The sequence below is a fragment of the Mesoplodon bidens genome, assembly GCF_964165515.1.
Source record: "Mesoplodon bidens genome assembly, chromosome: 11".
NCBI lineage: Eukaryota > Metazoa > Chordata > Mammalia > Artiodactyla > Ziphiidae > Mesoplodon > Mesoplodon bidens.
In genome coordinates this window covers 45,337,054-45,351,106 of record NC_138167.1, presented here as the reverse complement: position 1 = coordinate 45,351,106, position 14,053 = coordinate 45,337,054, and the positions used below count along the sequence as shown (strand labels likewise).

At 41.6% G+C, this 14,053-nt stretch overlaps 1 protein-coding gene across 1 annotated transcript in view; it reads left to right on the top strand.

The window, feature by feature from the left end:
* SCN8A (sodium voltage-gated channel alpha subunit 8) overlaps positions 1 to 14,053 on the top strand; it is a gene marked incomplete at its 3' end in the record, with an annotated part of 175,754 nt that overhangs the window by 109,386 nt on the left and 52,315 nt on the right. The window contains exon 12 of the mRNA XM_081248591.1: positions 9,262 to 9,657. Within this exon, the coding sequence (XP_081104717.1) occupies positions 9,262 to 9,657 (396 nt within the window). The remainder of the gene's footprint in view (positions 1 to 9,261; positions 9,658 to 14,053) is intronic.

Genomic DNA, 14,053 nt, shown 5'->3' with positions numbered 1-14,053 from the left:
ACCAAGCTTTATGGAGTGCCCACTGTGTGTCAAGGATTGTGCTAGGTCCTAGGGATTAAAAGGTGGTTAGAACACCATCCCTGCCCTAGGGAGCTTACAGTGTAATGGGGCAACCAGATACACTGAAAAAATTATTTGTGTAATAGCATTGATGATATTATTCCATAACTGAGATACACTGGGGTGTTTTGGAGGGCACAGATCTATCCCAACCTGGAGGTTCAGCAAAGATTTTCTGGGGAAGATCAATGAAGGATAAACAGGAGTTAGTCAAGTAACGTACATGTGTGTTGGTGAGGGAGCAGTAAGACGGAAGAAAGGACATTCCAGGTTTGGAGGAAAAGTATGTTCCAGTTTGGACATCCCAGGTTTGAATTGTTTGTTGGGAAACCAGGTAGACACATGGATAGTCAAATGATAGCTCAGGGAAGAGGTCCTGAGCTGACAGGTGGGGATTGAAACCGTGAGACTGGATGAGATGACTCGGAGAGGTTGTGTCAGGTGGAACAACAGTGGGCCACTGATGTTCATGGGCATTGGAGATGGAGCTCATGGAGGCAAACGAGTGAACGGTCATTAGAGGTGCTAAGGGAACTGACAATGCAGTGAGGACTGGCGAGCACAAGGGTGGGAGAAGGCAGCGGAGGTATCAGTGGATTGAAACTTAACAGAGATGTTTGATGAGATCAGAAATGGAAATGTCCGTTGGATTCGGCAACAGAAGTCATTGAGAACTTGAAAGTTACATTTCAGTCCAGGGTAAGGGTGGATGCCATATTGAGTGGGAAGTAAAGACTTCTCATTCAAACTTCTTTAAAGAATGTGGGTGGGGGCTTCCCTGGTGGCGCAGTGGTTGAGAATCTGCCTGCTAATGCAGGGGACACGGGTTCGAGCCCTGGTCTGGGAGGATCCTACATGCCGCGGAGAAACTACGTCTGTGAGCCACAACTACTGAGCCTGTGCATCTGGAGCCTGTGCTCCGCAACAAGAGAGGCTGCGATAGTGAGAGGCCCACGCACTGTGTTGAAGAGTGGCCCCCGCTCGCCGCAACTAGAGAAAGCCCTCGCACAGAGACGAAGACCCAACACAGCAAAAATAAATAAATTAATAACCCCCTACCCCCAACATCTTAAAAAAAAAGAAAAAAAAAGAATGTGGGTGAAAATAAGCATTTTTATAATCTGTTGGAGAGGAAACCCAGAAGAAGGAGGGTTGGAAGTAAAAATGGAGTAGAATAGAAAAGAAAATAGAACACAGTCTTGGGAGATGTGAAAATAGGTGTAGCCTCTAACAGGAAAGGGGGTACCTTGTCCCCCACCAAAGACGCCAGCACAGTAGAGGTGGGTGTGTGTGGATAACTCTGTAGATGGGCAGTAGGAAGTGGAGAAAGATGACACCTGTCAGTCTCTAGTTTTCAATAATGTAGGAAATTAAAAATCTTATCGAAGGGTTTGAGAGGTTGAGTGGGGAGGTTGAAGACAATAGTGACAGTTTAGAGTAGTTATTAAGAAGAATGGGAGAGGGAACTCCCCTTTGGGGTGGAATTCATAGCACTCCCCCTCCTCGATGCACACTCCCTTTTCAGTCTCCAGTCCCTGTGCCCCTTCAAGCACCCTATACTTACACCACAGTGAACTACTAGATGCTTCTCATACACGATGCTTCTTTTCTACCCTCTGTTTTGCTCCAGAAACAGCCTCTCTAAGATGCCCTGTTTTTTCCATTTCTGAATTGTCCACATTGTATTTATTCTTCACATCCTTTTCTCAAGAAACCTTCCCTGACCCACCTCCATCCCACCCCCAATTGGAAATTATCATTTCATCTTTCCATTATGTTTATACGTACCTCTTTGCATGTTGCTTTTTACTGTATGTGGTTTTATATTTACTAATATTCATATCCTCTCCTCTCTCAGATAAAATCCTAAAGTCAAGGCCTGCTTCTATGCCCATTCAGATATTTGTTGGAAAAATGAATGAAGAACTTTTATAAATCTGATTTAACCTCTTCTGGGACATTTTTATGGCCTGGAACCATCTGTCTCACCTTCACTTCACCTTTCTCCTAGTTCAGTCTCTTTTGGGGGAAAACTGTGATTGTAGCTTTGTTGTAATCCAACCCTTGTCTTGAGAGCCATCCTGAGCTAGTTAATAAATACCTTAGTACCATTAACACTTTGCTATTGAATGGGCTCTGATTAATCCATAGGCTTCAGCACAGAGTTGCACTGATTGCTCCCTAGCTCAAAAATAAAGCTGGGCTTCTGAGATGTCCTGCTTTGCATGAAAATGTTCACTTCCTCTAATTTCCCCATCTGAAAAAAACTGTGGATTCCTAGAGTCCGTGGCTGACTGCCAAGACTTGCTTAGAAGCCCCACACAGTAGTAATACTCTTTGTCCCAGGACTCTCCTGCAGTTTCTCTGATTTTATCTGGAGGAATGGTTGCAGAAACTGAGGCCTAGAGAGATTTACTAATTTATTTAAGGTTATATAGCTAGTAGGTGTTGCAGGCAAGATTTGAACCAGGGGCTTCTGACTATAAGCCTTGTACTGCGGTCTCTAGCCACCCCCTTCTCACTCACCTCCACACATACCTGGTCGTCTGTTCTCTTAGCTTAACGGCAACTGGCTTCAGTTTTCCCACCGCAACAGTTCAAGTGAATGTCAGTTTCCTGTATTTCAGCTCTGCTGAGATCCTATCGAGACATCTGCCCAACCTGTCTCCTACCTGTTTCTCTGTAAAATTACTGCTGTGTTGGGCCTCCCTGGTGGCGCAGTGGTTGAGAGTCCGCCTGCCGATGCAGGGGACGCGGGTTCGTGCCCCGGTCTGGGAGGATCCCACATGCCGCGGAGCGGCTGGGCCCGTGAGCCATGGCCGCTGGGCCTGCGCGTCCGGAGCCTGTGCTCCGCAACGGGAGAGGCCACAGCAGTGAGAGGCCCACGTACCGCAAAAAAAAAGAAAAAAAAAAAAAAAAAAAAATTACTGCTGTGTTTTTAGGGTTTAGGTGAAAATAAGTATTAGGTTGAGTTCATTTTTGCAAAGTATTTTAATTATTCTGTGGCAGCAATTCTCAAACTTTTTGGTCTTTATATCTTTAAGAATTATTGAGAACCCCAAAGAGCTTTTTTTTTTTTTTTTTTTTTTTTTTTTTGCTGTACGCGGGCCTCTCACTGCTGTGGCCTCTCCCGTTGCGGAGCACAGGCTCCGGACACACAGGCTCCGCGGCCATGGCTCGCGGGCCCAGCCGCTCCGCGGCATGTGGGATCTTCCGGGATCGGGGCACGAACCCGTGTCCCCTGCATCGGCAGGCGGACCCAAAGAGCTTTTTTTAAATGTGCTTTCAGTTTATTGTGTTAGAAATTATAATTAAGAAATTTTAAAATGTTTGTTTACTGATTTATTTAAAATAATAATGATAAACCCATTATATGTTTAACACAGATCATACATATTTTTGAAAAAATAAACTGTTTTCCAGATCAAAAAAAAATTAGTGTAAAAAATGGTACTGTTTACATCTTTGCGAATCTCTTTAATCTGTGGTTAATAGAAGATAGCTGGAATATACCTGTATTCAGTCTGTTGCGATGTATGTTTTTTTTGGTTGAAGTATTTAAAGAAAATCTACTTTCATACAGATGTAGTTGGAAAAGGGAGAAATATTTTAACAGCCTTTTTAGATAATTGTGAATATTCTTCTTTGATGCTTTTCCAAAACTGGATAATGGTAGATTTTTAAATGGTTAGTTGCAATGTGGAAGCTGAAACTGTATCAGTAACTTGGCACTCTGTTACATTAAAATCCTTTGCTGTATTTTGCACTATAGGTCTTTAACTCATGAAAGACTTGTAGCATCTTACATTGACCATTTGGGAAATACTGGTTCACTGAGTTATACAGATCTTCGAAGTACTGACACACAATATTAAAAAATCACATATATTATTATCTCTATCAAGCTCATAAGAAAAGTCTTTAAATTCTGTGAAACTGTCAGGCTCACAGAGTCTACTGTATGCCTGTGAGAAAACGAGAGTGATAAAGGCAGACATCATCTTAGTATTATTATGAAGTAGTTTTAATCTTGTGACCCCCCCCAATAAAAGGGTCACAAGGACCCCAGGAGTTCCCAGACCACATTTTAAGAACCAACTGCTGTGTTGGAAAGAAAAAGTGAAGAAAAGGTGAAATAGGGCAATGGAAGTAGGACATTTAAATCATCAATTTATTACATTCTAAACATCCCAGTCATTGTTAAGCCTTATCCCAGTAAACAGCTGACATGGATGCCCTGAAATTCCCAATTAATTTTTCTGTGTAATGTGAGGGCTACTCCCTCAAACCAAGAACACCCCAGAGCTATTCTCCCAAGCAAACACCTAGATCTAAGGTAGTATTTTTAGTTAGCTGCGATGTGACTGCCTGAAAAGGACCAGAAGCTCCTGGTTTGTTGACAGGAAAGATTTTGAAAACAGGACCTATCTCATACACTAGCCTGGATCCCAGGATTTAATAGAGCCACGGGTCCTGAGTCATAACTAAAACCCTCCAGTCCAGGAAAATTGAGACTGGGGGGCTACCCGCAGGATATGTCTCCTTAGGGAATTGGCTAGATCAGGATTAGATACAAGGGGTACAAGGAGAAATGGGACAAGTTCATCTTTTCTTCCACATTTATTGCAGTCAACTCTTTTGCCAAGAATGGAACAAAGAATTAAAGAATAATAGATAAACTGTTTCCTTTTAGTGTGTATTGTCTCAGGATCCTGATTCCTAAGTGTTCCTGGGTCACTGAATTGGTCATGATCTTTCCATCACTTCCTCTCACTTTCCTGTCAGTTAAGAATAGTCAGGTGTTATATACTATATGAGATCTAATATAGTATATAATATCTCCTACGAGGCTGCAGGTTTCGAGAGGGCAGGGACCGTGTTATATGTCTTGTTCACCATTGTATCCACATCACTTAGCACACAACAGGTATTTAATGATCATTTGTCAAATAAAAATCAAACCTCTTTCCTAATATGGAGACCTAATATAGTAGGTAGGGTCAGCACCCAACATTGGCCTTGTGAAAATCACAGACTCAGTCCAGGGAAGCTTGCTGTGAGAAGGGAGGCAGTTTTTTATTTTCTGTATTTTATGGGGCTTTGACATGTTAGGAGCCTTGCTGGCTGGGGGGAGCTCCCCATCTTGGTGCTAGTTTAATTCCTAGAGAGAGCGAACAACTTGCCAGGAAGTGTGCCTTTCATGTGCAGATCAACCAGTCCAAGACCCTTATCCCCAGCCTCCTGTTATCTCATTCACACACCCAGCCAATATTTCCCGTGCCCTAAATCACTCCAGAGCCAGGACCATTCCTATAGCCCAGAACCTGTTTGACATTATTCAAACTATCCAATTTTAAACTTGTTCAAATGTATCTGCTCTGCCCCACCCATCCCTTCCACAGCAAAGGCTCTGGGCCAGGCTTTTCCCCTCGCTCCTCCTGCCTCCTGACTGACCCTCTTACGCAGCTCCCCCCACCACTGTGAGGCCCTGTGTGGCCTGGCATGACATGGTGCAGGATGCCATGCCCCCTTATTTTGGGAACTGTAAGTAATAAACTCTTCTTTCAAAGGCAGTTATCTCTGTGTCTGTCACCTTACCATACCTGATTAAAACAAAATCATAGGTGGGACTTCCCTGGTGGTCCAGTGGGTGAGACTTCACGCTCCCAAGGCAGGGGCCCTGGGTTCGATCCCTGATCGGGGAACCAGCTCCCGCATGCTGCAACTAAGACCCGGCACAGCCTAAATAAATAAATATTAAAAAAAAGAAAGAAAGAAAGAAAGAAAGAAACCAAAACTCATAGGTATATTCTAACACTTAACAAATCTTCTGGCCAGCCACATTGTTTAGAGAAGTGCTTCTCAAACTATCTGTAGCGAAGGACCAGTTTTTGTCTTTCCCATTTCTTCATGAATGATACTCTTGTAAAATATAATTGCAATAAACTTCTAGAAAAATTATCACATTCTTAGATGCTGTAAAAATGCCTACTTGCTATTAAAATTTCTAAATGCTTCTCTCAGGTTTTTGCCGTCTCATTGCAAACCAGTAGCGGATTATATACTAGCATTGATCTGTGAATGGTTCAGGGGAATGAATCAGTGAGGGTGCCCAAACATATATGTGAAATGAGGAATAGCAAGCAATAAGCTGGAGGAGGGGCTGACGCCTCTACCAGCTCAACAGCATGGAGAAGGAACGTGGCCATGTATGTGCCCTTTTAATACACAGTGACACCTTCCGCTCATAAATGAGACCCAGTGAACTTTCTAGAATCTAACCTATGCAGCTCCTCCTCTCTGGTGCAGGGATGAGGCAGAAGAGCAAAACAAGTCAGAGTGATCAGGAAAGGGGTCAGAGATGTTGCATACCTGAACCCTATTTTTTAGAGGCCTACATACAGCCTATAGTATGTATTTAACAATAACACTTATATAAAATGATCTGTGATAAGTGGTTTTCTTGATGCAGTTTCCAGTAATCAAATTCATTTATTATCTCAGAGATTTGTGAGTTGCTTCAAGCCAAGGCAAGAGGAGACTACATAACAAGGGAAATACAGGTTAGAGAGTGAAGTATGATAAAACTAGAAATATCCAAAGAAAATGTACCCATCTGGGCATGGGGGCTTTGTACATTATAGGAAGAGAATGGAACTGGGCTCATTTTGAGTCTAGACCTAGAAGTGGAATTCTAGGTATAAAAAAGATATGGGCAGAAATATTAAAGAGGAGCCCTACAGCCATTCCAGGGTTATCATCAAAAGTATTATTTTAAAATGTTTATTTAGCACTTTTAATATGTATACTATATTGGCAGAGTCCTAGCCCACAAAGAACTTTCACAGTGGAATCATTTTACCAGAAGGGTAAGGCCTAAACTCTAAGGCAAAAATCTTATATAGCTAAAAGTTACTTTGAAATTCCTTCAAAGCCATAATTGAGCAAACTGAGTATCTCAGGGTAGCAAGGAGGATTGTCTGAGGTCAGTTGACTGTCAGGTTTTGTTCTTTTAGAGCAGATGTCCTCAAACTGGGATTGCATCCCCTCAGGGCACTTGAAGACTTTCTAAGCACAGTTTTAAGGAACCTGATTTCCAGATCTTTAAGTTACATTTTCCTATGCCTAGGGTGAGGCCTGTGGTCCAAAGTCACACCAGTTCTTTTCCACTTTTCTTTTCACAGTCAGCCTTCTCCCACTTTACAAAAGGAAGGCATACCTCTCTCTCATCCCAAATCCTAAGTGGTGTATTGCCCTAAGATATAAAAATCTTTGGAGGTGCGAAACAAAGGGACAGTTGAAAATATTAGGGTCTAAAAAGTTTTCTTCAATCTAGGAAACAAACCCATTGTAAGGCTTTCTGAATTTACCTATCTCTTACATACTTCTAATAAGAGTGAAATATAGAGTTATAATCAGGGGCAATGGGATGTTTTAAGTTCAGGAGCTTGATGGATGTCACTGGGATACATGTTAATACATTTATTAAAAATGAAAAATGAAGTCATACTTTTTCCAATGAAAATAAGTCTGATTTGGCCCATTGCTTTGACACTGGGGACTTGCTTTGCTAATTAGATCATATGGTGGGCATTTTTGTAAATTAAATGAGCTAAGTCTGTGGCTTTAAGGTTTTGATGAAAATATCTTTAAAGCATGTGATCACATCATTTTATTAAAAAATTAATGTTGGCAGTGATGTATAGAAACTGACAAGATTTTGGTTATTCCAACCTTTTCTGTTGGGTTAAATATGGTTCCTTTAAAGTAAAAGAATAACCCTTGTAAGAGGTACCGATATAATTATTAGTTAATAATAAATAAAGCCTTTTTGATATCCTCAGGAATCAGGAAATGGAATACTTCTATCCACTGGATACAAATCCTTTGGCAAGTTGGGTGGTTTTCAGTTCTTTGCTTTCAACACAATTGAAAGAGGACTTGATTTAATTGTCAGCTGATAGATCATTAAGATAAATTTTGCAGATAGCTTACTATGCAATTTTGGCATATAACTTAGAAGGCGTTCAAAGAATTGAGTGACATTACTGTTTATAACAGTATTCTTCTGTTCCAAGGTACCATTTACATGAATAAGGTTTCTCAGCACTTAAAATCTAAATAATATTAGAAGGGAGAGAGGGGTTGCTGTTGAGCCATGTTTGATTCTAATAATAAATAATACTATCTACAAATATTTAAACACCAATTGGAAAAAAAATTCATCTCATTGAGATATATTTTAATAAAATTTCTTTTTAAGCTTAGTAATTACTTATAAAATGTAGAATATATTTGTGATCAATTGTATTAATGAGAATTGTAATAAAAACACAATCCAGGAGAATTTTTTAAATTTCTTGGAGACTCATGGTCACAGGAAAAATTTTTTTTAATTTTAAGTACAGTTTATTTATAATTTTTTGTTGCAGAAAAGTATTGAAAGGTGATCAGTAAAACTCATTAAAGCATAAAGATATACATTAGCATAAAATTCTCTAGGGAAGGTGGAATGGAAGTATGAGCTGAAGGAGAAAAAGATGAAAAATTTCTAAGTGATAAATACAAGTTTGACTTTAAAATGTCAATGCTGGGAATTATATAATTTACAAATACTTAAACTTCTCATGAGAAAAACGTTGACTTTAAAATGGAGGAGGAGGGGACAGATACCATTTTCAACTGAACTAAAAAACCACTATTGGCATAGTTCTTAGCCTCTAGGGCATGTGGTCCCCATTGAGAGAGTGGCAAGTGACTGGGCGCTTTTAAATTCTCTCCTTTTGCCAAGTGTGGCATAGAATCTAACTTGGTAGATTAAAGGCACACTCCAGGTGAGCTCATAGTAATGAGAAATAGACACTGAATGTATTTCCTGGTGGATTCAATACACAGAGCATGAGATAAAAGCATCCTTTCAATACATGGGTGAACAGTGACTAGAACTTGTGAATGGTTAACAGGTCAAAGACAGGTGTATCACAAGGTTCTGGGACAAGGAGAAGTGAGTAATGATGGGTGTTGAAAAGCAGTAGAAATTCAACATCCCGAAGTGCTTTCTGGAAACACCTGTGTTCTGATTAACAGGAATGCAAGGATGGGGCCAGGCTGGGGAAGCTGACAGCCTTTGTTCAGCCTCTACGGGGTCCCCTTCCTGTCTCATGCCTCCCTCTCTGTCTCTCTCTCTTCCTGCCCCTACAGTCACTGCTCAGCATTCCGGGCTCCCCATTCCTGTCCCGCCACAACAGCAAAAGCAGCATCTTCAGCTTCAGGGGGCCCGGGCGGTTCCGGGACCCGGGCTCCGAGAACGAGTTTGCGGACGACGAGCACAGCACGGTGGAGGAGAGCGAGGGCCGCCGGGACTCGCTCTTCATCCCCATCCGAGCCCGCGAGCGCCGCAGCAGCTACAGCGGCTACAGCGGCTACAGCCAGGGCAGCCGCTCCTCGCGCATCTTCCCCAGCCTGCGGCGCAGCGTGAAGCGCAACAGCACGGTGGACTGCAACGGTGTGGTGTCCCTCATCGGCGGCCCCGGCTCCCACATCAGCGGGCGTCTCCTGCCAGAGGTGAAAATAGATAAGGCAGCTCCTGATGACAGCGTAAGGAAGTAAAAACGTAGACCGAGGCTAGGCATGGCATTCTCTCCCACTCCCTTCCTCTCTTCTCTCCCTGCTCTGTCCATTCCACCCGATCTGTCTTCCACGCTGCATCCCAACTCTTGTCTCTACCCCCCGCCACTTCTGTTTTCTCCCTCCTGGTTTGTTCCTCTTTCTCTCTTCAGCCCTCCTCTTTTACTTGCCCTGTTTTCCCTTTTACTTTATTCCTTGCTCCATTTCCCCCCATCTTCCTTTCTTGTTTCTGACTCTGGCCCTTTCCCCATCAACTCTTTCCTTTATTTTATCCCTTTTTCTCTCTCTCCATCTCTGCACGTCTCTGCCTGCTTATCTCTTTTCCTCCCCGCACCTGCTTTGACTGAATGCCTCTGGCCAGAGGATCCTGCCCGGATGGAATGAGAAGGGCCTCTGCCATCACCAGTGACCAAGTCTGAGTGGGTTTGGAACTATCATTGCTTCTCTCCCGCTACGTCCTCCCTCCTCGTAGGGAAACAACTTGGAATTTAAAGCTCTTATCTTCCTATTTAAAAAAAAAAAAAGTAACATAGCTTTGAATAATTTTCTTAGTCTCCTCTACAGGAGTGAGATGTGATTTTTCCTCTTTTTCCAAAGAGGAATGTGCATGGGTGATGCTGAGGGTAGGAAGTAGGCACTGGGAGAGCCAGGCAAGGAGAGGTTAAGGAAACCAGTGAGGAACTGGACCTAGACATTTAAAAGGGATTGAGATGGAAATGAATCAAAGGAGGGGAAGGTAGGTGGTCAGGGCAAGAACACATGGTATATGGGGGAGGAAGGAAAAGGGAAGTGAAAGATGAATTTTAAATGTAATCAAATGTCAGGCTCTGGAGGAGCTGTATATAATAGTTTCACAAAACCACTTGTCTAGGGGTTAGGATAATGGCTCGCCTCTTTGGGAAAAGCCATCTCTTAACATTTCTTTAGATTCTAAGCTGTTTATACCTTTTTTCTAGTTTTAAATTCTTATAACCTTAATGATTCTAATCCTTTCTACCTCTCGTTCCTTAACTTTCCTCAGTCCCTCCTTAGCTGGTCTCAGCTTCTTGAGATAGCATGTCTGTTTTGTTCCAACACTTCAGTTTCCTCTAACCCAGCATGAAGATAGCCAGCCCTTTAATTAGCATGATGCATGTGTGGAGGGAAATTGGACAATCAAGGATGGAATTATTCAGAATGATCTGTTTTTAGCACTTTAGGACAGTTGTTGACTGTCCTAAATTCAACAGACAGGATATTTGACGTTGTCCTTTCTCTTCCTGACGTTTTATTTAAAAGCAAAATATTTTCCCCCTTATGTTTGTATAGCTCTTTACAAGGTACAAATTACTTTTACATGCTTTATTTGTTTCGAATAAAAATTCCATAAGGCTGACAAAGTGGAGCTGATTATTCCTGTTTTTGAGATGGGGAAACAGGCTCAGTGAGTTTGCACTTCTTGGGGTTACACAGCTTATCATTGACAGACCTTTCAGAAACCTCAGTCTTCTGTTTCTCAGTTAATTTTCATGTCTTCTCCGCCTAGTCACATGGCCATTGCTCTTCTGGAGAACTGCTTGTTTCAGATCAAGCGTAATAGGAACAATAATAATAACAAACAGTGGCTCCAAAGCCCCCTCCAAGCTACGTAGTTGGCCAAAATAAATATTATGAATGACTGTCTTTACTTGAAATATAATTTTTTGATCTTCACTGGTTCTATGTCTAGATGTAAATTTTTTGGCTCCATAATTAGATAGATAATTATATTCTCTAAAAAAACAAGAGATGATATCAGTGGAGAATGAGGGGTGGATCAGCATGGGCAGTACAGTGGGGATAATTCACATGTTGAAAACCAAAGTAAATTTTGATATCCTAGCAGTTTTAAAAAATATTTAAGCGAAATAATATATCTTGCTTTTTCTTTGAAGAGAAGGTATTAGAAAAGGTATCCAGGAAGAAGGAGCTTGAACTTCAGTTTAAAGGCAGATGAGCAGGTTTGCGGGTTTTGTTTTTGTTTTTTTAGCAGCTTCTGTTATATTGTGTGGGAGATAAATTTGAGAGGCAGTTGAGCAGATGGCTGTGAAATGCAAGGCCGTCTGCGCTGCCTTACGTTGTGGCTGACAGAATGCTGCCTTTGGGGTTTTGGGGGTCCTGCACACTCAACACCCTGTAAGCGCTTAGGAGATGCTTTGCAGTGGCCCCAAGTGATGATGGTGACAGATCTGAGGATTCCCAAGGCCAGGAGGTCAGATCCCAAAGTGGCAGGAAGATGAGGTAGGTAGGACTGTATCATTCCCAAGGGCTTCATAACGAGGAAAAATTATTTTGTTAGAAGCCATAAAGAAGCACCTCCTGGGCTTCCCTGGTGGTGCAGTGGTTGAGAGTCTGCCTGCTGATGCAGGGGACACGGGTTCGTGCTCCGGTCCGGGAAGATCCCACGTGCCGTGGAGCGGCTGGACCCGTGAGCCATGGCCACTGAGCCTGCACGTCCAGAGCCTGTGCTCCACAGCGGGAGAGGCCACAACAGTGAGAGGCCCGTGTGTCGCCAAAAAAAAAAAAAAAAAAAAAAAAAAAGAAGCACCTCCTAGTTGTTAATGGTGTGGGGAAATATCTAAGTTACATTAATAGGCCAAAAAGACAAAACAGAACAATAACAGAATGCATATAGTTTGTGTGGTACGATATCATCTATATAAAGACAAACTGCATATAGAAAAAAGATGACTGACTAAAAGTTAACAGTAGCTGCCTTTGGAAGGGGAAATTATTAGTGACTTTTTTTTCATTCCTTACACTTTTCTGTTCTTTCTAGTTTTCTACAATGGGCCTAATACTTATAGCTGCCATAGACTGAGTTCTGATGACACTATGCTAAGCACTTTATATGTATGATCTCATTTAATTCTTATAACTTCCCCATTCAGTAGGTGGTTTTATCCAATCAACAGATAGACTCAGAGACTTAGTGACTTGTGGAAATGGAACCAAGGTCTTCCTGATGCCAAGAGAACTTCCTGACTGCTTATTTGGGAAGTAGGAAAAGTCATTTATCTTAGAAGGAATTAATATATTCATAATGTTATAGGCAGCCTGGGCCAAATGAGCAATTATTATACCTCTTTGGGCTAGAAGATAGTGATTCTCACTGTCAAAACGTTTTGGATGCATCTGCAGCTACAGATTAACTTGTCCTCGCCTGGACCATCAGAGTGCTTCCAGTTACATACTCATGCTTTATGGCCTGGTGTAGGAGCCATTGATGGTCCATAAGCTGATCTCACACAACATTAATGCTTGGGCTATGCCACATCTGTATTTTTTCTTCTTTAGGCTCAAATTAAGAAATATAATATTCCCTATGAAAAAAAGACATCCAGACATCACCTCATTAGAATCTTATCAAAAACTATTTCACATCTTCATTCAGTTGTGATTGAGTGGTGATAATTTCTTGATAGTTTGAGAACTTTTGCTTTTTGCTGAAGCAGAGGATAAGGGCACTTTTCCCATGTCTTCATCTCTGAGCTGGAAAATCATTGCTCTTCACTCGTAAAGGAAGCAGGTGCCACTGACCATCCAAAAACACACATAACTCAGAAATCATGTTGTAAATGCAAAGCATTATCTCATTGCATGCTCACAGCTACTGCCCTCTGAGTTAGATACTACTATTGTGTGCATTTTATGAGGAGGAAACCAAGGCTTAAAGAAATAAAGCAACTTGTCCAAGATTGCACAGTAAGCAGTACAGTTAGGATTTGAATCCAGACAATCAAGCTCCACAGCATTAACCACTAACCATTATGCTATGCTAACTACAAAGCCAGGGTTCTTTATTTACTCAAGTGATCCGGAAAAATGAGCATCTCTAAGCCCATTTCCTTATCTGTAAAAAAGAGATAAAAAGGACCGTTGTTATAGGGCTATTTGAAGATTAAATGTAATATTTATAAAATGTGAAGCATATTACTTGGTCCATCCTTGGTATTCAGAAAACCAGTTTCCATTCCTTTCCCTATACTTTTTTGGCCTTCGTAGCCTGAGAAGTAGACAGTGGGATTTCTGCTGAATTGCTTGACTTGGAGAGGGTTGGATTTCTTCTAAGATTCCAAAGATCCTTTGAGAAGGAGAAATTATTGTACAGTATTTTAAAGCAGAATACTACAAAAATTTTAGAAAGGCTTGAACAGGAGATAAATGGCTAGGTCCTAAGGCCACTTCTAAAATGCTCTAAATTTTAGTCCCAAGAAAGGTGACTGGCTGGTAAGTTGCCAGTTATGTATTTCCATGTGAAAGCAGTTCAGAATCAATAACAAGTTGAGATTCCTTCGATCTATAGAAATGTGGGCAGAACCTGCCATCTGCAGACATGGTAGAATAT